Source organism: Sorex fumeus, unplaced genomic scaffold (genome assembly GCF_029834395.1).
Source record: "Sorex fumeus unplaced genomic scaffold, SorFum_2.1 ptg000044l, whole genome shotgun sequence".
Classification (NCBI taxonomy): domain Eukaryota; kingdom Metazoa; phylum Chordata; class Mammalia; order Eulipotyphla; family Soricidae; genus Sorex; species Sorex fumeus.
In genome coordinates, this window is record NW_026606101.1 from 9,032,492 (window position 1) to 9,053,130 (window position 20,639).

The 20,639-nt window shown below is 61.9% G+C and overlaps 1 protein-coding gene across 3 annotated transcripts; it reads right to left on the minus strand.

Moving 5' to 3' along the window:
• Nucleotides 1-1,697: 1,697 nt before the first annotated feature.
• On the minus strand, nt 1,698-19,826 carry SRC (SRC proto-oncogene, non-receptor tyrosine kinase). 3 transcript variants are annotated; one of them, XM_056121190.1, is made up of 13 exons: nt 19,575-19,826; nt 17,469-17,568; nt 16,909-16,926; nt 12,858-12,890; nt 12,127-12,225; nt 11,899-12,002; nt 10,211-10,360; nt 9,632-9,787; nt 8,738-8,917; nt 4,790-4,866; nt 4,019-4,172; nt 3,715-3,846; nt 1,698-3,607 (listed from the first exon to the last, which is right to left on the minus strand). In XM_056121190.1, the coding sequence occupies exons 1-13, from the start codon at nt 19,819-19,821 to the stop codon at nt 3,399-3,401; spliced, it is 1,659 nt and encodes a 552-aa protein (XP_055977165.1). In that variant the 5' UTR covers nt 19,822-19,826; the 3' UTR covers nt 1,698-3,398. The 3 variants fall into 3 exon arrangements, with proteins under 3 accessions (XP_055977165.1, XP_055977166.1, XP_055977167.1); XM_056121191.1 differs by lacking the exon at nt 12,858-12,890; XM_056121192.1 differs by lacking the exons at nt 12,858-12,890; nt 16,909-16,926.
• Between the last annotated feature and the right edge of the window lie 813 nt (nt 19,827-20,639).

Sequence of the window (20,639 nt, forward strand, 5' to 3'; positions counted from 1 at the left end):
AAGCACTGCCAGGGGTCACTCCTGAACACAGCCAGGAGTAGCCCCTGAGTCCCTCCAGGTATAGCTCCCAACTCCCTAAGCACAAGAAACTAAAACGCTTTCATCTAAACTAGAACCATTTTTTTTTCTTGCTTTTTGGGTCACACCCAGCAATGCTCAGGGCTTACTCCTGGCTCTGCACTCAGGAATTACTCCTGGCGGTGCTCAGGGGACCATATGGGATGCTGGGAATCAAACTCGGGTCGGCCACATGCTAGGCAAACGTCCTACCTGCTGTACTATCGCTCCAGACCCTAAAGTAGAACCATTTCTGCACCAATGCCATCATACCATTGTCAACACTTTTGAAGGCAGGAGGGCCCCACAAAAGTGATGGTTGCATGTCCAGCCTGGGTCTGGGTAAGAACAGACGGACACAAAGGCGAAACTGACATCACAGACAGAAACCAGCGGCAGACACAAACACACAAGCAGAATCCAGAGGCCACAGAGACACACAGAGGCCCAGAGAGGGTGAGGTGGGCTGCCATAGGAAGTGGAAAGAGGGCAGAAAACACCTTGTCGGAGCAGAGGCAGAGAGAGGCAGAGGCTCAGCGGGCGTGAAAGGCACTGACAGGCCGAGGGAGGAGGAAGTGGTGCCTGACCTCAGCGGGAGAGAGCTTTGTCCCTGTCCCCCAGGTTGGGGGCCGCCCCCCTCCAGAGCTATTTGCACTCATGCACCCAGCAAGGAGTGGACAGTGCCACAAGTGCTCCAAACCCAGAGGTCTGCCCGCTCGCTCATGGTCTGCCCACGGCAGTGCCCCCGCTCTCGCTCCTCAGCCGGGGGCTTATGAACGACCTGCTTTGTGTCTGTGCACACTCATCCAGGACCCACTGGCCTATTTCCGTCAAGTCATGTGTTCAGACCCTATGTTGCATGTAGTAATGATACTCAGGTGGGTGCACATCCCCACCCCCAAGAACCCAGGGGCTCACATAACACCCAGGCAGCGTGTAATCGGCTACACAGCCATGGCTGACCAGAACCATCACATCACACTCACAAACATACGAACACACACACACACACACACACACACACACACACACACACACACCAGGAACAGGGTCCACACACAACACAGCTCCCTGCAAGCAAACAGAACAGAGAGAACACAGTAGCACACGTTCCTGTGAACCAACATTAGACAAATGCCACGGGCCTGGGATCTCGGGGTGTCACGAACCCAGTCTCCCTGGCATCTGGCTTGTGAAGATACTGAACTGAGAAGTGTCCTGTTGCAGGATTTTTCTTTCTTTTTTTTTTTTTTAATTAAACAGTAATATCACAATCAGAGGTGACAGGTGTATGGCCTGGAATGAGACAAAGTTCCTTCTGGACTTCTGCAAATGAGCCTTGGACCCTCCGGTGGCGAGGCAGGAGAGGACAGGGGGAGTGTCCAGGCCTGTCCTTGTCCCTTCAGAGCCCCTCCCAGCAGTCGAGCCCTGGCTGCATCCTGGGGGGGGCCCTGACCCTCCTATGCTGTATCCCAGCCTTAAACCCAGCTCCTGTCCCACAAAGGCGGGTGCAGACACACGCAGTGGGTGGCCACAGCCCTGACTACCTCCCGGTCTGGCCTGAGACCCTGGTCCCCTCGCACCCCACCCCTGCAGCTCTCTGGAACACGCTGGAGCCCCATAGACCACTGGTCAAACTGTGAGGTCTGTTGGTGTTTAATCAGACAATATGCAAAGTATTTACAACCAACTCTGGACCACCCACCCTCACCCCCAAAGTCTGGGCCCTGGGATACAGGACCCCCAAGGCCCTGCCCAGAGCCAGGGTCTACAGGCCTCTGCATAGTCATCTGAAATCTACAAAACACTGTTGTTATTTAAAAAACAAACAAAACTAAACAAACAAACAAAAAACAAAGGACAGTATTTGGACACCTTATACAAAGGGCCTGGGGCAGTGGACGGGCTTGTGAGCCTGGACTCCGCCAGTGTGGGTCTATCTGGCTGCACAGGTACACAAGCCTCGGGCAATAAACGCCGTGAAAGGAGAAGTTGGGGTTTCACTCGGGGCACCGGGCGCAGCAGGACCCGGCTGGCTGAGAACCCACAGCAGGACGGTTATTGCTAAGTGGGAACCCCGGAGGGGGTGAAATGTACGTGTCTGGAACAGCGTTGGGGCATTTTTACATGTTAAATATGAACACACACAAAGGCACACGCACACACACTCACACACACACAATGACACACAGACAAAGGGGCACTTGGCAAGATGCCCACGAACTGCCCGCCACACGGGGGCTCAGGGAGGAGCCAGCACGTCCCCGGGGAGGGCTGTCAGGGCCAGCGCGAGCCCCTGGGCGAGTCCACAGAGAAAGCTGAGGTCACCCGAGGCTACGAGTCTGTCCTGCCGCCCAGCTGGAGACCCTGTGTCCTCTCCCCAGACTGGGCACCCTGTCCTACTCCCGAGCTGGGGGAGGGGCTCCTTCCAGCAGGGGCTGGGGGCAGGAAATGACGAGGACAAAGGTCAGAGGGGGTTGGGAGCCCGTGGGGCCTTCTGGCCACCCGGTCTGAGGCTTCTGCTGGCTGGCCCAGAGCTGGGACTCCCCAAGCCCAAACCCACTCCCATCCCAGGCCATTCCCACTCGGGCAGGGGTCAGCCCCCTGCATTACAGCCCTGCTGGAGGGGGGCCCCCTCCCCAGGCCCCACCTCGGGGAGGCCCAGAGTGTTCGGGAGGCCTCTGAGGACCATCCTGGGGGTTCCTGAGGAAGACAGGGGTGCACCGACGTCCGGTCCCACCTCCACCCTGTGCTGCTGCCTGAGCCCTGGACAGTCCCAACATGTCTCTGGACTCCACTCTCCAGGGCAGCAGGAGGGAAAGGGCTCTCGGGAGTCTGACGGTCCCACGGTCCAGGAAGGACAGGGTGTGAGGGGGGGCTCCCAGGTCCCCCCTACCGCTGTTAGGTGTAGACCCCTGGGCCCCATGGCTCCCACCAACAGATGTTCCAGACCCTGGTGACAGCCAGGCAGGGCACGAGGGCGCCGCCCTCCTCTTTGGAAAGGCTCTTTGGCCAGCTCCGGAGACAGGTGGGAGGACGAGGGGGGCGTCCATGCTCGGCGGGGATGGGGGGCGCCTCTGCCCCCGCCTCTCTCTGCAGCTCCTCCTGTGCAGGGGGGCAACGCGGGGCTCTAGCAAGGGCCGCCGGGAGGAGGCCGGGGGCTGGCAGGGTGCTGGTCACGCTCCCGGTGCCAGCCTCGGTCCCCACGCTCACGGCTGCCCCGGGCTGGGCCCTTCAGTGTCCCTCCTCGAGGCTCAGCGGCGGGCACAGGTGACAGGCCACGGCAGGGGTCGCCGGTCCGGGGAGCCGCTGGGCGTCTGGTCTGGCCGGGTGACCGCGCCCTATAGGTTCTCCCCGGGCTGGTACTGGGGCTCGGTGGACGTGAAGTAGTCCTCCAGGAAGGCCTGCAGGTACTCGAAAGTGGGCCGCTCCTCGGGCTCCTTCCGCCAGCATTGGCACATGAGGTCGTGCAGGGACTCGGGGCACTCGGGCGGGCACGGCATCCGGTAGCCCCGCTCCACCTGGTCCAGCACCTCTCGGTTCACCATCCCTGCGGGGCAGAGGCAGGCAGTGTGAGCGACAGGGGAGGGGGGCGGGACGGCTGTACGGGGAGGGGAGGGTGGGGAGGGGGGGACAGCAAAGGTGGGGCACGCTCACCCGGGTAGGGCACCCGGCCCTTGGTGGTTAGTTCGGTCAGCAGGATACCGAATGACCACACATCCGACTTGATGGTGAAGCGGCCGTAGAGGGCAGCTTCTGGGGCTGTCCACTTGATGGGAAACTTGGCGCCTGCGGGGGACAGTGGTCAGGGGTCGCAGTGGCTCTGCCGCAGGGCCCATCCACACCCCGGACAATGCCCACCCCACCCGGGCCACGCCCAACCTCACCGGGACCAAGCCCACCCCACCTGGGCCAGACCAGCTCACACCCAGGCCACGCCCACCCACCCGGCCACGCCCACCTTGCCGGGCTGTGTACTCATTGTCTTCAATGAGACGCGCCAGCCCGAAGTCGGCCACTTTGCACACGAGGTTCTCGCCCACCAGGATGTTGGCGGCACGCAGGTCCCGGTGCACGTAGTTCATGCGCTCCACGTACGCCATGCCCGAGGCGATCTGCAGGTCGAGCAATGGGGGAACCGGGCTCAGGCTCCCCCCCACCCCCATGCCCGCCCCCAACACTGTTGGCACAGGGGAGGAGGCCGGCACGGGCGCCAGGGGCCAGCCAGGACGTGTCCCGAGGGACCCTCGGTTGGAAGCTGGCGCCCCAGAACGGAGTGCGAGGGTGAAAGGGAGGCTCGTGTACCCCCCACGCCTCAGAGGCACGGAGGATAGCTGGGTCCTGCGGGCTGCCCACTCGCCCTCTGCTTCATCATCTGTCACAGGGAACAGCCCTCCCCAGGGCTGCCCATGTCGCCTACAGCAAGCTTGTTTGCTAGGAGGCTGAGTGACCTCTCTCCCAGACATAGAAGCTGAGGCAGGAGGTCCCACAGCAGATCAGTGGCTCCTGCCACCCAGGCAAGGACTCTTTCTTCTGCCCTCAACCCCATCAGCAGCCCCAGGAAGACAACTGGGGAGAGATCAGAGCTGGTGTGTGTGGGGGGCGTGGGGGAGAGCAATCCAGGCAAGCTCACTGGAGGGGGTGCTCAAGACCCCAGGATGCTCAAGACACCAGAAGCTGCCAGGTTCTAGAGCTGAGGGTGCAGGAGGCAGAGGGGGAGGTGCTGACTCACCTGCGCCGCCATGTCCACCAGCTGAGGAAGCCGCAGATACTTGCCGGTCTCACCCTTGAGGAAGTCCAGCAGGCTCCCTGTGCAGAGAGAAAGCAGCTGGAGCCCGGTGCCAGGATGCGGGCAGCCCTGCCTGTGCAGGCAGGATGGGCCCCTCCAGACGGCCAGTTCCTGGGAGAATGAACCCGACTTGGTTCCCATGTGTCTCCGCGAGAAAGGTCGGGGGAAGCCGTGAAGGGGGCTGGCATTAGGCGCATCCCCTGGTCCTAGTCTCTACAGACAGCGGCTTGCGGTCATACCCACCAGCCCCGTGGGCCCCTGGGGAGCGGGAGGAGGGAAAGAGGGTGTGTCTGGGGGAGATGAAAGGCTGCCCAGAGCTGTGCTCAGGACACCCCTCTCTCTCCTCTCCACTCCAGGCATGTGACTGTCACCTTCACAGACTTCTGCTCTGCTTGTACCAAATGTCTCACTGTTTCAGAAGTGCTGGGGCGGGGTGGTGTTGGGCCGCGCTGGCAGTGCTCACAGCTCACTCCTGGCTCTGTGCTCAGAGCTCAACCCTGGCAGTGCCCGGGGACCCTATGGGGTGACACTGCAAGGTCAGTGCCTGTACCCAGCCCTTACGAAGGAGGTTCTTCCGCCAGCCCACCACTCGCGCCCCTCAGAGGCCCCCTTCCCAGGGGAATGGAAAGACTGCTCCAGGCAGTGGGAGAAAAGAAACCTGGCACCTAGAAAGTCCGGCCACACCTTAGACTGCACCTAGAAATTTCTAGAATAAATGACTCCCTGATGACCAAAAGTGCTGCCCTGCGCATCTGGGGCTGGGGAGAGAAGGTCATGGAAACTCTAACTGTGGTGAGGGAATCACAAAGCCAGCCTGCCTGCCTGCCTGCCTTCCTGCCTTCCTTTCGTCCTTTCTCCCTCCCTCCTTCCTTCCTAGTTTTGGGGTGCCAGGGATTGAACTTAGGTCAGCCCCATGCAAAGCAAGCACACTACTCACTGTATTATGGCTCCAGTCCTGTGCTTTCATTCCCTTTTTTTTTTTCTTTTTCGGTCACACCCGGCGATGCACAGGAGTTACTCCTGTTTCTGCACTCAGGAATTACTCCTGACAGTGCAGGGGTGGGGGTGGGGAAACCATATGGGATGCTGGGAATCGAACCCAGGTTGGCCACATGCAAGGCGAACATCCTACCCACTATGCTATGGTTCCAGCCCTTCATTCCTTAACATACATTCAACTGAGTCTGGCACATTTCTGTATATAAGTTAGAACTCCAGAATGTGCCTGCCACAAAGGCGGGAGGGTACTCAAACATTAAAGGCCCTCCCGTTGATCGTCGATTTGCTCGAGCAGGCCCAGTAACGTCTCCATTGGAGACTTTGTTGTTACTGTGTCTGGCATATCGAATACTCTCGGTAGCTTGCCGGGCTCTCCGAGAGGGGCGGAGGAATCGAACTCGGGTCGGCCATGTTGGCCGCTTGTAAGGCGAACGCCCTACCCGCTGTGCTATCGCTCCAGCATTGTATCACCAAAATATAATCATGCAAGTTTGTAAGTCTGTAACTGTATCTCACAGTGATTCATTAAAAAAAAAAGTCATACCTCCAAATATTGGAATTTTTTTTAAAGGTTCATTTAAAAATTAAATAAGGTTTGGGGCTGGAGCAATAGCACAGCAGGTAAGGCGTTTGCCTTGCACGTGGCCGAACTGGGTTCGAATCCCAGCATTCCATATGGTCCCCCGAGCACCGCCAGGAGTAATTCCTGAGTGCATGAGCCAGGAGTAACCCCTGAGCATTGCTGGGTGTGACTCAAAAAGCAAAAAAAAATAAATAAATAAAAATTAAGTAAGGTCAAGCCAGGGCCTTGTGGTTCAGCAGGGGTTTGGCTGGGGTGGGGGTATAGATTCTCTTTTAGCCCCCAAATAACAAACAGCACTTGAGAAAACAGAAAATTAAGATCTGAGGGTCAGGGGGGTGGCCTCGAGGAAAGAGCACAGGTCCAGCTCTGGAAGCCCTGGGTTTCATCCCTGCCATCACAGCGTTCCCTGAGAACCACCAGAACTCACCCCACATGGCCACTGAGCCCCACTGGGTCCAAGCACCACCAGGAGTGGTCCCCATAACAATTAAAATGAAACAAAATTTATAATCAACAAAGTGGGGGAAGACAAGATGTACTGTAAGAAAACAAAAAATATATATATATACAATGATGATAGGCCGCAGAGATAGTACAGAAGGTAGGATGTTTGCCTTCCACTGGGCTGACTGGATTCAATCCCCAGCACCCGATATGGTCCCCCGAAAACCACCAGAGTAATTCCTGAGTGCAGAGCCAGGAGTAACCCCTTAGAATCACCAGGTGGGACCTAAAACAACAACAACAACAAAAAAATAAATCGAGGAAGAATCCCTCTTGGGAGACCCCTTTCCATTCCACTACCACACCAATAACAACAAATCACTGGGGACAGAGAGCAGCTCCAGGGTCAAGGTGCTTGCCTCTCCACTGCCAGGTGTGGCCCAAAGCCGCCTCCCGACCCGGGAGATAAGTAAAAACAAGCAGAGAGAACAAGAAAAGGCTCTGGTAGGAGAGTCACCCACACCTGCATGCGTACTGCAGGCTGCTCATAATAACGAAGAACTGAAACCACCTGTGCCCGTGTGGGTAGCGGCGTGGGTGAAGATGACAGACACAAGGTGGACGCTACCCAGCTAAACAACTATTTTTAAAGATGAGATTCCTGGGCCAGAGAAATAGAACTGGAATTAAGGTGCTCGGATTTGCCAGTGGCCAAATCAAGTTCAATCCCCTGAACTACATAATAGTCCCCGGAGCACCGCCTGGAGCCAGCCCTGAGTGCAGAGCCCAGAAGGAGCATCCAAGCACCGCTAGATGTGGTCCCCTTCCCTTAAAAAAAATAGCCATAGATGAAATTCTGCCATTTTCAGAAGATGGATGGGGCTGCAGTGATGACATCAAGTGCAGTAGGGCAGAGGCGGGACACGCAAGAGGTGGACCAAGCTAGTGAACACTAGAGCCCCCTAGAGGTCAGGCACGGAACTGGGCTGCAGGAAGCGAAGGGGTGGGGCACCAGGCCAGAGGCAACGGTGGGTGACGGACATCCAGCTTGCAGCCCCTCCAACTGCCGACATACAGCCTGCACACTTGAAAGCTAGGTCAAGTTGGAGACCAGTGCGATTTCAATTCATGATCAAAACGAAACTTTCAGGAGGCAGCTTTGGGGCCACTCTCCCATTGGCATGAGGAATTGGTTTCCCCGTCCCACCTTTAGAGATGCATGTTCTTTTTTCTTTTTTGCTTTTTGGGTCACACCCAGCGATGCATAGGGGTTGGTTATTCCTGGCTCATGCTCTCAGGAATTACTCCTGGCGGTGCTTGGGGGACCATATGGGATGCTGGGAATCGAACCCGGGTTGGCCACGTGCAAGGCAAATGCCCTACCAGCTGTGCTATGGCTCCAGCCCCGCAAAAGATACACGTGCTTGGAGACACAGTGCAGAAGGGAACGCACCTGCCTTGCATGCAGCTGACCTGGGTTTGACCTTACACCCCAGACGGGCTGCCAGGCATCATCCCTGAGTGCAGCGCCCAGCCACGGCCAGGCATGGGCCCCCTAAATAAAAAATAACACAAAGATGTACATTCTTGGGGACCCGAACGACAGTGTGGGAGAATTAAGGCCCTGCATTTCGCTGACCCCATGACAGATCCCAGGACTGCATATGGTCCCCTGAGCATTGCCAGGCATGACCGCCCCAAACCGAAAGGAGTCAGATACAAAATGGTGAACGCTCTGAGCACACACTCGGCCCCCAGCACGGCCGGAGCGGCTCCAAGCACTGCTGGGTGTGGTGTCTCCCCCTACCATGAACGTTCTGGATCTGGGGGCATGTGATTTGGGATCTGGGAGCAAAGTCGCCCACCTTTGCTCATGTACTCGGTGACAATGTAGATGGGCTCCTCGGACACCACCGCGTACAGCTGCACCAGCTTCTCGTGCCGCAGTTTCTTCATCACCTGCGCCTCCTGCAGGAAGGCCTCCGGGGACATGGTGCCGGGCTTCAGAGTTTTGATGGCCACGCGGGTGGTGCCGTTCCACGTGCCTGGGGTGCAGAGAATGCCAGGCTGCCTGGGTGGGGAGCCCCAGGGTCCCGCCGGCCCCCATCCCACAAGGACCCAGATCTGCGCCCCCCTGCCAGGTACCAGTCCCCACTGGGGCCTTCCTAGCCATGGGGCCCAGGATGAGCCTCAGTTTCCCCCGCGGCAAAGGGGGGGAGGCGCCCGCAGCAGAACAGCCTCCTCACGGGGCTCTTCTGAGGACTCGAAGCGCCTCCAGTAGATGCTCCAGAAACGGGAGCTATGAGGACGGTGAGTGTCCCCCCACCAGCAGAGGGAAGCAGAGCCGGCCTCAGGAGAGCACCCCAGGGGCACCGCACACCCCAGAGTCGACTGAAGACAAGGGCTCAGAGGCCTGATGGGACACAGGGGATGCCTCCCGGGCCCTCCCAGCCGTGAGCCCCGTCTCCCCATCTGGGTCTTTGGGGTATGTGTCAACAGAGGGAAACGTGTTCTAGAAGCTTCTCCAGCTCCTGCCCACTCTGAGCACCTGCACTCTGACCCAGGAGGGAACTGGGGGCACGGTGCAGGGCGGCATCCAGGCTCTGCTCAGGCTCTCCTGGGGGCGTGTGCTGGCACCCTCCTCCTCCCTGCACCCCGCGCTGCCGCCCTCCTCTCCTGCTCTGAGGGCGGCATGGGGGTCCCGGTGTGCTCGGAGGAGGCGTCAGGATCAAGGCAGGGACGGCGGGGGCCGGGCTTACCCATCCAGACCTCTCCGAAGCAGCCCTGGCCCAGCTTGACCTCCAGCCGCAGCGACTCCCGGGGGATCTCCCAGGCGTCCTTGGCCAGGCCCTGCGTCTGCGGCTTGGACGTGGGGCACACGGCGGTGAGTCGGTGGCACAGGCCGTCGGCGTGTTCTGGGGAGGCAGGGAGCCGGCTGAGCTTTGGGGACACACGGGACAGGAGGCCCCGAGGCCAGGTGTCCACGCCCGTGTGTGCAGCCCACCCCGTGAGCAGCGTCCCCCTGAGTCGGTCACTCCTCGGGGACCCTCCAGGGACATGTCCAGGATCCCCCAAGAGCTCACAGTCCTGGGTGGTGGCGGGGGGGGGGGGGTGGTGACATCACATCCCCCCTACTCCCCCCACCAGGACGCACAGGAGGCAGCGGAGTCAGACCCGCAAAAGCAGGTGGGCAGGAAGAAGTCCTGGCGCTCGGGCAGGTAAGAGGTGCTGGGGAGGTCAGGTGGGGTAGACAGAGGAGGAGGGTGGGGAGAGCCGCAGGGAGGAGGGGGAGGGGGAGAACAGGGCGGGAAGGGGAGGGGCCGGCAGGGGGCACTCACTGGAGTAGTAGGCCACCAGCTGCTGCAGGCTGCTGAACTGGGTGCGGGAGGTGATGTAGAAGCCGCCGCTGTCCAGCTTGCGGATCTTGTAGTGCTTCACGTTGAGGCCCTTGGCGTTGTCAAAGTCAGACACGGACAAGCAGTAGGCGCCTGCGAGGTGGGCCAGGGCAGGGCGGTGACCGCAGTGCCAGGGGAGGGGAGAGGGGGGCTCCGGTCTCCAAGCTCCCACTTCCTGATGGTTGCTGACACCCAAACTCGGGGCCTCCATTTCCTCCTCTGCATCTCAGGAGACCCCCAGGAAGGCCCAGGGAGCCCACACGTGGGACCTCGCACACATCTCCCAGAGCCTGGGAACATCCCCCATGACTGCCAGGGGCTGCAGAGATGGGCGGGGGAGGGGAGGCAAGACCTGGGGCCAGGGTCTAGCAGGGTGGCAACCCCAAGGCCTGGAGCCCAGTGGAGCCTCAGAAGCTGGAGAGGGAAGAAGAGGGACCCTCCCTCCGCCCCCTGACTCAGCACTCGGCCAACAGGAGTGCTCAGACCTTTCCCTCCCGACCTGCCCTGCGCCCTCTTCAGCCTGCTTGGGCGGGGGGCCAGGCCTGAGCACCCCATCCTGTGTACACTGGGCAGGACAGAGGCCAATGCTGGGTGGATGTGGCCAGAGGCGGCGAGGGTGAGCAGGGTCAGCCTGGGGCTCCTCTTCCCGACTCCCTCAAGCCTAGAAAAGCGTTTGGCTGCGAAACTCCTCCTGGCCGCCAGACACGGCTGGAAGCCTGAGCGGGCCGAGAGGCTAGCGGTGACCTCAGGGGACCAGGCTGGGCCCCAGAGGCGGGGCAGCAGCACCGTGGCCTCAGAAGGCCCTTTTCGTGCTGGAAGTCACGGCCCAGAGTCTGGAAAGTCCTTCTAGGGGAGATTGGGACCCCCGGGCTGAGCGGCTGTGCTCAGCCTCCCGTCACCCCGCATCGGGCACTGCTGGAGCTGGGCCCGTGGGACCCGGAGGGCAGCCGGAGGGCCAGTGCCGGGGACATGGGGCAGCTCGGCTGAACACTAGAGGCCCATGGAGTGCAGAGACACCCACACTGGGTGCCATGCGCCCCAGACTCCCACGCACAAAGGCAAAGCTGCTCCCATAACCCCGACAGTCTCGTGTGTCTCCCAGGAAGCAGCCGCTGTGCTGCCATGGGGACGGGGCTGCAGAGAAGGGGGAAGGCAGGGGGAGGTGAGAACAGGGGCCCGGACTTTGCGAGGATGGGCAACCCTAGGACCTGGCACCCAGAGGAGCCCCAGAGGCCCCCGGAGAGCAAAGAAGAGGAACCCTCTCCCTCCCCGCTCAGCACTCCCTGGGCAACAAGCCTTGTGCATGGGTGGGGGGCGGGGCGTTGTCGAAGTCAGACACGGAAAAGCAGTAGGCGCCTGCGGGGCTTGCACTCACAGCCTGTGCTCACTCCTCCTCTGGGGAAACTGAGGCCCGAGGAGCTCCTTGCCGTCTCATGCCAGCCCGGTGGCCTGGGAAACTTGCATGCCCCTCAGGGATGCCACTGCCTTGGGCCCGCCTGCTCTGACCCCTGGAGAAGCTCTTCCCACCCTACCTCCCACCCCCGGCTCCATCAACCAAACTCCTATTCACTCTGCAATACCCAACTAGAACAGCCCATCAGAGGCTCCAAGGCCAGCAGAAGTATTCCTACCTTTCGTGGTCTCACTTTCCCGGACCAGGAAGGTCCCCCGGGGGTTCTCTGAGTTGAGCAGCAACCGCTCCGACTCTCGCCTGGTGATCTTGCCGAAGTACCACCTGGGGCGGGTGGGTGTGGGGAGAGGAGGGGCGTGTTGAGGGTCCAGGTACCCACCCTGCCCCATCCCCTCTCACAGGAGGGGCCGCGGGGAGGCCCAGGGAAGGGGGCAGCGCAGATACTCACTCCTCAGCCTGGATGGAGTCGGACGGGGCCACGTAGTTGCTGGGGATGTAGCCGGTCTGCCCGGTGCTGAGCGAGTGGGCCAGCCACCAGTCCCCCTCTCTGAGCGGGGGGCAAAGAAGGGGCGTCAGGGGGCGGGGGCCTCGCCTGCCTTTGTCACAGGTGCTGTGCAGGGCCCCCTGCCCCCCACCCAGGCCGAGTGCAGCACGGGGAGCACAGCCCCCCACTGCTCAAGTCCTCTCCCTGGCCCAGGTACCCTTTGGCCAAAGCCAACCCTGCAGGCTTGGGCCTGGCCAGCCCATGGCCTGGGGTCCCCGGGGGTGAGCGCACCCCAGCCTCTCCCGAAGCAGACTGGTCCGGAAGGGAGAGTGGCATCCCCTCGCCTGAGAGACGGCTCCTGCCTCCAAGGCGTCCCCCTGCCTCCGCCCTCACCCGGGGCCCGTCCTGCTGACTAGAGTGACCCTCGCCTGGTCCTCAATCCCCGGCCACACTGCAAAGTCTCCTCCCTGCCCACGAAGCCTGCCCACCACCAGGGGAAACTGAGGCCTGGAGGGGCGGGGCTTGCCCAAAGTCACACAGTTTGCCAGGCATCCGCGGGCTATGAGAGCGCGTCTCCACACTCACACCCTGGGCGGGAGGAGGTGCCGGAGCAGGGTGGGAGGGGAAGGAGACGAGGGGGCCAGGGCAGGAGTCCCCCGGGGCCTGCAGGGGAGGGGCGCAGGGTGTGGAAGTACCTTTGCAGCCATCTGAATGTGAACCAGGTCTGGCTGGAGCGGGGGTCCCGAGACACAGAGGAGGGAGGAGAAGGCGGGAGCCCGCCAGGAAGGAAGAGGCAGAGACGGGGAGGTGAGAGAGAGCAGAGAGCGTGAGGCGGGAGCAGGGGCTGGGCGGGCCAGCGACAGGGCCTCACATCCAAAGCGGCCAAGGGCACGGGGTGGGGAGGGGGCGGGAGGGGGGAGGGCTTTGGGGGGGGAGCCGTGGGAGGGGGCACCTGAGTTAGGATCCGGCCCCCTCCCAGGCCACGCTGCGATGGCAGCTGAGGCACAAGGTGAAGGCCTCTGCCTGAGATCACATGCCCACCCGGTGGCAGTGCGTGCAGCCTTCAGGCCCCTCAGTCCCAGGCTGTCCCCTGCAGGGCCGAGGCCTCTGCTGAGCGGCTGGTGACCGCACCCCTTCTGAAGCCGGGCGCGGAGCTGAGCAGAGCGGTCGGGCCCACGTGGGGCCAACCTGTGGGGTGCCCGGTCCAACCCCCGGGGTGCCAGCGCTGGCCTCTGTGCTGCGGGGACTCTAGCACCAGCAGGAGGAAACCGAGGCTCTGAGAAGCACGGGGCCCAGCGCCCGGCCCGGAAGAGCCCAGGACGTTCTTTGTAGCGTGGGGGAAGCTGAGGCCCAAGAGAGGGGCCGAGTCTTGCCCAAAGACACACAGCAAGGGCTTGGCTACGGGAAAGGAGCAGTGCTCTGTGCAGAAGCCCATTCACCTGGGGAAACCGAGGCACGGTGAGACAAGGTGGAGTTCTCTGGCAAGGACAGTAGGTGGAACCCCCAAGTGCCCAGAGTCAGATACGGCAGGTCTCCTGTACCCCTGAGGCCTCCCTCGGTGAGCTGGGGAGAGGGGGCTGAGGGGATCTGGGGTCAGATGGAGGAGGAGGCTGATGGGTGAGTGGGGGCAGTCCAGGTCAGATGGAGGAGGCTGATGGGGAGGGGGGAGGTATCTGGGGTCGGAGGGAGGATGCTGATGGGCAGGTGGGGCAGTCCGGGGTCAGATGGAGGAGGCTGATGAGCAGGTGGGGGAATCCAGGTCAGATGGAGGAGGCTGATGGGGAGGGGGGCGGTATCTGGGGTCAGATGGAGGAGGCTGATGGGCCGTGGGGGGCAGTCCGGGATCAGATGGAGGAGGAAGCAGCGAAGGGCAGAGGCGTGTGGCGGGGCAGCGTCCAGCAGGCCTCACTCAGCAGAGCTGGGCAGAGGTCTAGGTCAGAGGCTACCAGCGACAGACTGATGAAGCAGCTGCCAGCTGGCTGGTCTCCTGGGAGCCCCCAGCCCCCACCCGGCAAGGGCCCGCACAGCAGCCAAGCGGAGCCCCGAGGCCAGGGTTCGAGTCCCCCCACGGGACCCAGGCTTGGGCCAGCGCAACTGAGCTCCTGTCAGGACCCACGTGTGCCCGGGGTGTCGCCATCCTCACTGGATGTGCGACCTTTGCTCCCCTGGCCCTGCGTCTCAGGGGGGACATTCAGAGGACCCTAACAGAGCACAGCTCTAGCCCGGGTTGGTCTGGCCGAGCAGAGGAGAACAGTCACCAAGTCGCAGTGTCCCCGCCCACCCTGCAGGGGCCGGGGCTATGGTGAGTCCACAAGGTAGACCCCGCATCGCAACCAACTGTGTGAGCGACACGACCGAGTGTAAGAGAACCGAGTGTATGACACAACCGAGTGTGAGAGACAACCGAGTGTGTGACACAACCGAGTGTGTGAGAGACAAAGCCAACTATGTGAGTGGTACAACCCGCGTGTGACACAACCAAGTCTGTGAGCAACACGACAAACTGTGAGCGACACGACCAAATGTGAGCGACACAACCTGTAGGTGAGCGACACAGCCCATGTGTGACACAACTGAGTTTGTGAGCGACACAACCGAGTGTGTGAGTCCTGGAGCAAAGGGCCTGCTCCCTCCGCTGCAGACCTCCTGGGGCTCAGTGGGTGGGCTCTGGGCTGGGAGAGCAGCAGGTGGCAACTGTGCCCTGACCCTCCTGCACCCCAGGGAGAGAGCACTCCGCGGGGAGCCCCCGAGCTACAGTCTCACTGCCCAGCTGGAGGTCGCTGGCTGTGTGGGCCCAGGCCTGGCCTCACCTCTCTGAGCCCTGGGGGTCCGCTGTAGGACCCTGATTCCTGTTCCAGCCAGGCTGGCGTGTGCATTAGGTGCCCCGCAGCATGGGGGCCTGGGAAGTTTGGGTAGGGGGGGGTGGGGACACTTCGGTTTAATTCACCGGGGAGGCCAGGACTGGCCAGAGAATCCTGTGGGGGCTGTATGTGAGCCAGGGAGCAGCCACTCCACGGGGCAAGAGTGCAGAGAGGGGAGGGCAGGGCAGGGCAGGGGAGGATGGGGAGGGGAGGGAGTGCCAGGGAGGGGAGGGGAGGGAGGGGGTGAGGGAGGACAGGGGAGGGGAGGGGGGAAAGGGAGGACAGGAGGAGGGAAGGACAGGAGCATTGAGCAGGTGAGGGGTGGAGGATGCCCGACTCACCAGGGACCCCCCGCCATACCCTCATGTACCCCGGGGCTGAAGAAGTTAAGGGAGATGCCAAACAAGGGCTGCCCTCTGCCTCAGGCTGAGAAGGCCAGGGGCGCGTTCCAGAACCTTCCCTCCTGCCATGTGGTGGCTGAAGGCCCGGCACTGCAAAGTCACGGCTCCCCACGCATGGACGGTCTCTCCACCACCACCCGCCCGCCCCTCTGCCCCCCCACCCAGGACTCCAGCCCCCTCCGGCCTCCACTGCCCCATGTGACCTTGGGCAAGTCCTTTCACCTCTCTGGGCCTCAGTTTCCTTATCTGTCAAATGGAGTCACCACTTCTCAGGTCGGTGGTGAGCAGGGATAACGCAACACAACTTGGGGTGCTTGGCATGGGGCGGTTCACAGGCAGGGTGGAGGGGTTGGGGGCAGCTCATCACTGGCCCCCCTCCTTCCCGGAATCTCAAGGGGGGCCCCCGGCAGATGGGCACCCAGGAATGTAGCTGGCCTGGGAGCAGCCGGCCCGGGGGGGTGCAGTTTGGGGGAGGTGGATGCCAACAACTGGACCCCTAGGAAAAGTGGGGTGACTCTAGAATCCGACACACCCCCAGGGCAGAGGGAGGGGCTGGCCCCCCGAAAGACCCTCCTGAGTTTGGGCGAGCCCCGTGGCCCCAGTTCCAATCCCGGCTTCGCTACTAGGTGGCTGTGTGACCTTGGGCAAAGGCCTTCACGTCTCTGAGCCTCAGTTTCCTCATTTGCAAAATGTCCCGGCTCTCTCTCTCTCTCTCTCTCCCTCAACAGCCCTGGAAGGACCACGACAGGGTCAACAGGAGAATACGGGCCAGAACACCCAGCTCAGCCCCTGGCAGAGAGAAGGCCGTCGCCGGGCAGGTGCTAAGGGATGAAGAGGAGTGCGCCAGGCAGGGGTGGGGGGGAGGGCACTGGCAGGAGAGCAAGCACCGGGCACAGACACGCAAGACAGGCCTGGGCGAGGGGGTGGCCGCCCCCCGAGACAGACCCTTGAGGGGTGCTCGGGGGCTGCTATGCTCTGAGCTCCAGAACCTCCTTTGGGTGCTGGGGAGTGAACCCCAGGCCCCGCATGTGTGCAGTACAGCTGAGCGATCTCCCTGGCCTCTAGAACCTTCCGAGCCCTGCAGGCCTCCAGCCCCCTCACACACCCCTGCCAAGACCTGCCTGCTCCCAGGACCTGCCCTGGCCTTCCCTGCGGGGTGGCTGGGACCCTCAGCCCCCTGTCCCTGCCTCAGCGAGGTGGGGGGGGCATGCAGCAGAGCGGGAGGCCCGGCCAGCCTGGCCCCACCCAGGCCTCCCGAGGGGTCCCGCCACCCCCACATGCAGGAGGAACAGACGGAGAAGGGCGAGGAGGGGAGGTGGATGGCAAGGAGGCGTGGCGGGGTGACCCGGTGATGGCTGCCCCAGCAGACTGGCCGGAGGTGGAGGGCGCATGAGCGGGAGGGGGGGGGCACTGCGGGAGGGAGCGCGGGAGAGCAGGGCAGTGGCGGCGCATGCAGCCCCCCGCCCGCTGCAGCGTGTACACACCTGACGTCCACTTTCCTCCTAAGGCAGCGGGAGGGAAGCAGAGAGAAGGAGGCGCTGAGGGCCAGAGCGAGCAGCACAGCCCGGGGGGCAGCAGGCAGGAGCGGGCCCCTCTCTGCGGGGGGTCCATCACAGGACAAACCCCTCTCACCAGCGCCCCGAAGCCTGAACCCCACACCCCGGCGACAGGCCTGGCCCCCACTGCCCTGGCTGGAGCCCACCTACACTGCGCCGCCTCACTCCCCCCGAGCCCGTCAAGGGCCTGCGAGCCCCCCAGGGCTGTGTCCCTCAGGGAAACAGATGCCGGGGGGCGGGGCGTACGCCCCACCCTGCTCCCCTCTCGGACCCCCATCTCCTAGACTTGTTTTCTGCTCCCTGGGTCCTGGCTCCGTCCTGCCCTGACCATCGGGGGCCCTATGCTGGGAGCCCCCCGAGCCTGACCGCCACCTCCCACCACACCACGCCCGGCACCCCAGGCCAGTGCCAGGCCCTGGGCCTCTCTGGACAGCAGCTCCTGGAGGCTCGGCCCGAGCGGCCCCGCAGGGTGGGCTGGGCACACTCACGTGTTGTTGACGATCTGCAGCCGCTCCCCTTTCTTGAAGGACAAGTCGGTCTCTGTTCTGGACTCATAGTCATAGAGTGCCACGAAGGTGGTCACGCCCCCTGCAGAGACGGGCACTGGTCAGCCACATCCCCCAGGCAGCACCAGCTCACCTGTGTTCCCGGCTGTGTCTTCCAGGGAAAGCCCGTCTGTTCTCTCCGCGTGCATGCAGGTGACCACGTCTGCGTGTCTGAGTCCGTGTGTACGCACCATGGATGTGACTGTGTGTCCGTGCTTCCTGGTTTGGTGAGTTCTCCGTGTGTGTGACTGTGTATCTGCGTGAGTGGGTGTTGGGTCTATGAGTGTGTCTGTGTGAGTGGCCGTCAGGTCTGTGTGTGTGACTGCGGGTCTGTGAGTGGGTGTCAGGTCTATGTGTGTGACTGTGAGTGTGTGAGTGGGTGTCAGGTCTGTGTGTGTGACTGTGTGCCTGTGTGTGACCATCAGGTCTGTGTGTGTGGCTGTGAGTCTGTGTGAGTAGTTGTCAGGTCTGTGTGAGTGACTGTGTGACTATGTGTGTGAGTAGCTGTCAGGTTCGCATGCGTGTGACTGTGTGTGTGTGTGAGTGGCCGTCAGGTCTGTGCGTGTGTGTGTGGCCATCAGGTCTGTGTGTGTAGCTGTGTGTTTATGTGTGGCCGTCAGGTCTGTGTCAGTGACTGTGTGTGTAACTGTGTATGACTGTGTGTGTGGGAGGCCGTCAGGTCTGTGTGTGTGACTGTATGTCTGTGTGTGTGACCGTCAGGTCTGTGTGTGTGGCTGTGAGTCTGTGTGAGTGGGTGTCAGGTCTGGCTGCGTGTGTGACTGTGTGTCTGTGTGTAACTATGTGTCTGTGTGAGTGACCATCAGGTTTGTATGAGTGTGTGTGTGACTGCGTGTCTATGTGACTGTATCTGTGTGTGGATGGCGTCAGGACTGTGTGTATGACTGTGTATGTGTGACTGTGTGTCTGTGTCTGACTGTGTGTCTGTGTGAGTGACCATCAGGTTTGTGTGAGTGACTGTGTGTGACTGTGTCTGTGTGACTGTGTGTCCGTGTGTGTGACTGTGTGACTGTGTCTGTGTGTGACTGTGTGTCCGTGTGTGTGACTGTGTGTCTGTGTAAGTGGCATCAAGTCTGTGTGTGACTGTATGTCTGTGTGACTGTGTATCTATGTGACTGTCAGCCCTGTGTGAGTGACCGTGTGTGTGCGACTGTGTGTGTGAGACTGTGTGTGTGTGACCATGTGTCTGTTTTTGTGTTTGTGTGAGTGACTGTCAGATCTGTGTGAGTGACTGTGTATGTGTGACTGTGTGTGTGACCATGTGTCTGTATCTGGGGTGGCCTTTTCTCTGCGTGGCCTGTCTTCCCCAGACCTGTGACCGGGGGTGCCTCCCTCTCAGCTGTGTCCCGTGGGGCTGAGTCTGCAGCAGCTCTCTGGAGTGTGACCGTCTCCAGTGCCTGAATCAGGCCGCTGGGTCCCTGCCCCGCATCCAGTGGTTGTGCTGCCCCGAGAAGCCGGCAGAGGGCGCAGGGGCGCATCTTGGGGCTGGCTGAGCTGACCGCTGACCTCCCTGGTCCCTGTGGGGTGCTGACCCACTTCCAAGCAGGCTGGAGCAAAGTCTGGTCCTCAGGCTGCCCGGCGCGGCCTCTGACTGGCTGTCCCTGCCCTCTGCCTCAGCCCAACACCTGGAGACCCCACTGGGAACACATCTAAGTCTGCCTGACAGCGAAGTGTGGGCACCGCACAGCCCTGGTCATCCACCACCCTGGTCACCCACCACTCCGATCACTCACCACCCCGGTCACCCACCACTCTGGTCACCTACAGCCCTGGTCACCTACCATCCCAGTCACCTACCATCCTGGTCACTCACCACCCCGGTCACCCACCACTCTGGTCACTCACCGCTCTGGTCACCCACAGCCCTGGTCACCCACCACCCTGGTCACCCACTGCCGTGGCCACCCACACCACGGAGGCCCTAGGCTAGGCATAAGGGTCCCCATTAATGACAGGCCCAGCGGCTGGAGAGTGGCCTATCGCAGGTGAGGGACTTGGCACCCCCCCACCCCTGTACCCTGACACACTGACCGGCTAGCGGCCCGGCCCTCTGCGGGGAGGTGACAGTGTCCGAGGAGTTGAAGCCCCCAAACAGCTTGGGCTCGGCGGCCGCGGGGGTGAAGGCCGCGTTGGCACCGCGGTGGCTGTCAGCGGGCGCGGGCTTGCTGGGGGTCTGGGCGCTGGGGTAGGCGCCAGCCGGCCCGTGGGTGGTCTCGGCGGGCTCCAGGCTACGTCGCCGCTGGCCGGCCTCCTTGGGCTTGCTCTTGTTGCTGCCCATGGTCCTGGCTGCAGAGGAGAGAGGGCCCACGGTGAAGAGGGTGAGGCACAGGCAGGCTTGTCCTGGGGCCCCCCTCCACAGCCCCACACCCACCCATTCCACAGAGGGAGAAACTGAGGCCCAGAGAGGGGGGCAGCCCCTTCGAGGAGGCCCCGTGTGCATGAAAGAAAATGGAGACCAGACACACGCCTTGGAGAAATGCCCCATACACAATCAGAAGCCAGGCTGGGCCCACACACCCGGGTCCGTTTCTCCCTCTGAGCCGGCGCTCTGCCTGAGGAGAGGATGCTAGGGGGACACAGTGAACTAGGGGAAAAGGGACACCCGAGGCGGCAACAAGGCTGGGAGGAGGGGAGCAGGGGGCTGACCCCGCCCCAGCCACTGCTCCACTCTCGGCTTAGAGTGTCCTCCTGGGGAGGTCTAGGGACGCCCCATTAAAATACATTGTGGGGTGAGGGCCTGAGTGGTAGGACTGTGGAGGTGGGGGGCATCTGCCTTCATGCGGCCAACCTAGGTTCAATCCCCACCATCACTGATGGCCCCCTGAGCCCACAGGAGCCAGGAGTCACCCCTGAGCACTGCCGGGTGTGGCCTCAAAACAAAAACAAAAAAACACACTGTGGGGTCAGAGCAACTGGACAATAGGACAGCAGGGAGGGTGTTTGCCTTGCACACAGCCAACCTGGGCTCCACCACCAGGACCCTGCGGGGTCCCCCAAGCCCGGCGAGGGGGATCCGTGAGCACAGAGTCAGCCCTGAGCACCGCGGGGTGGGTAGGGCCTAAGAACGGGTAAACAGAGTCACGGCATGTGGCCAAG

Coding starts and splice junctions, on each gene's coding strand:
- SRC (XM_056121190.1), bottom strand. CDS start 19,821: ATGGGCAGCAACAAGAGCAAGCCCAAGGAGGCCGGCCAGCGGCGACGT. Junction 12,003..12,126: donor GACTCCATCCAGGCTGAGGA/GTGAGTATCTGC, acceptor CACCCGCCCCAG/GTGGTACTTCGGCAAGATCA. Junction 4,867..8,737: donor CACCGAGTACATGAGCAAAG/GTGGGCGACTTT, acceptor CTCTCTGCACAG/GGAGCCTGCTGGACTTCCTC.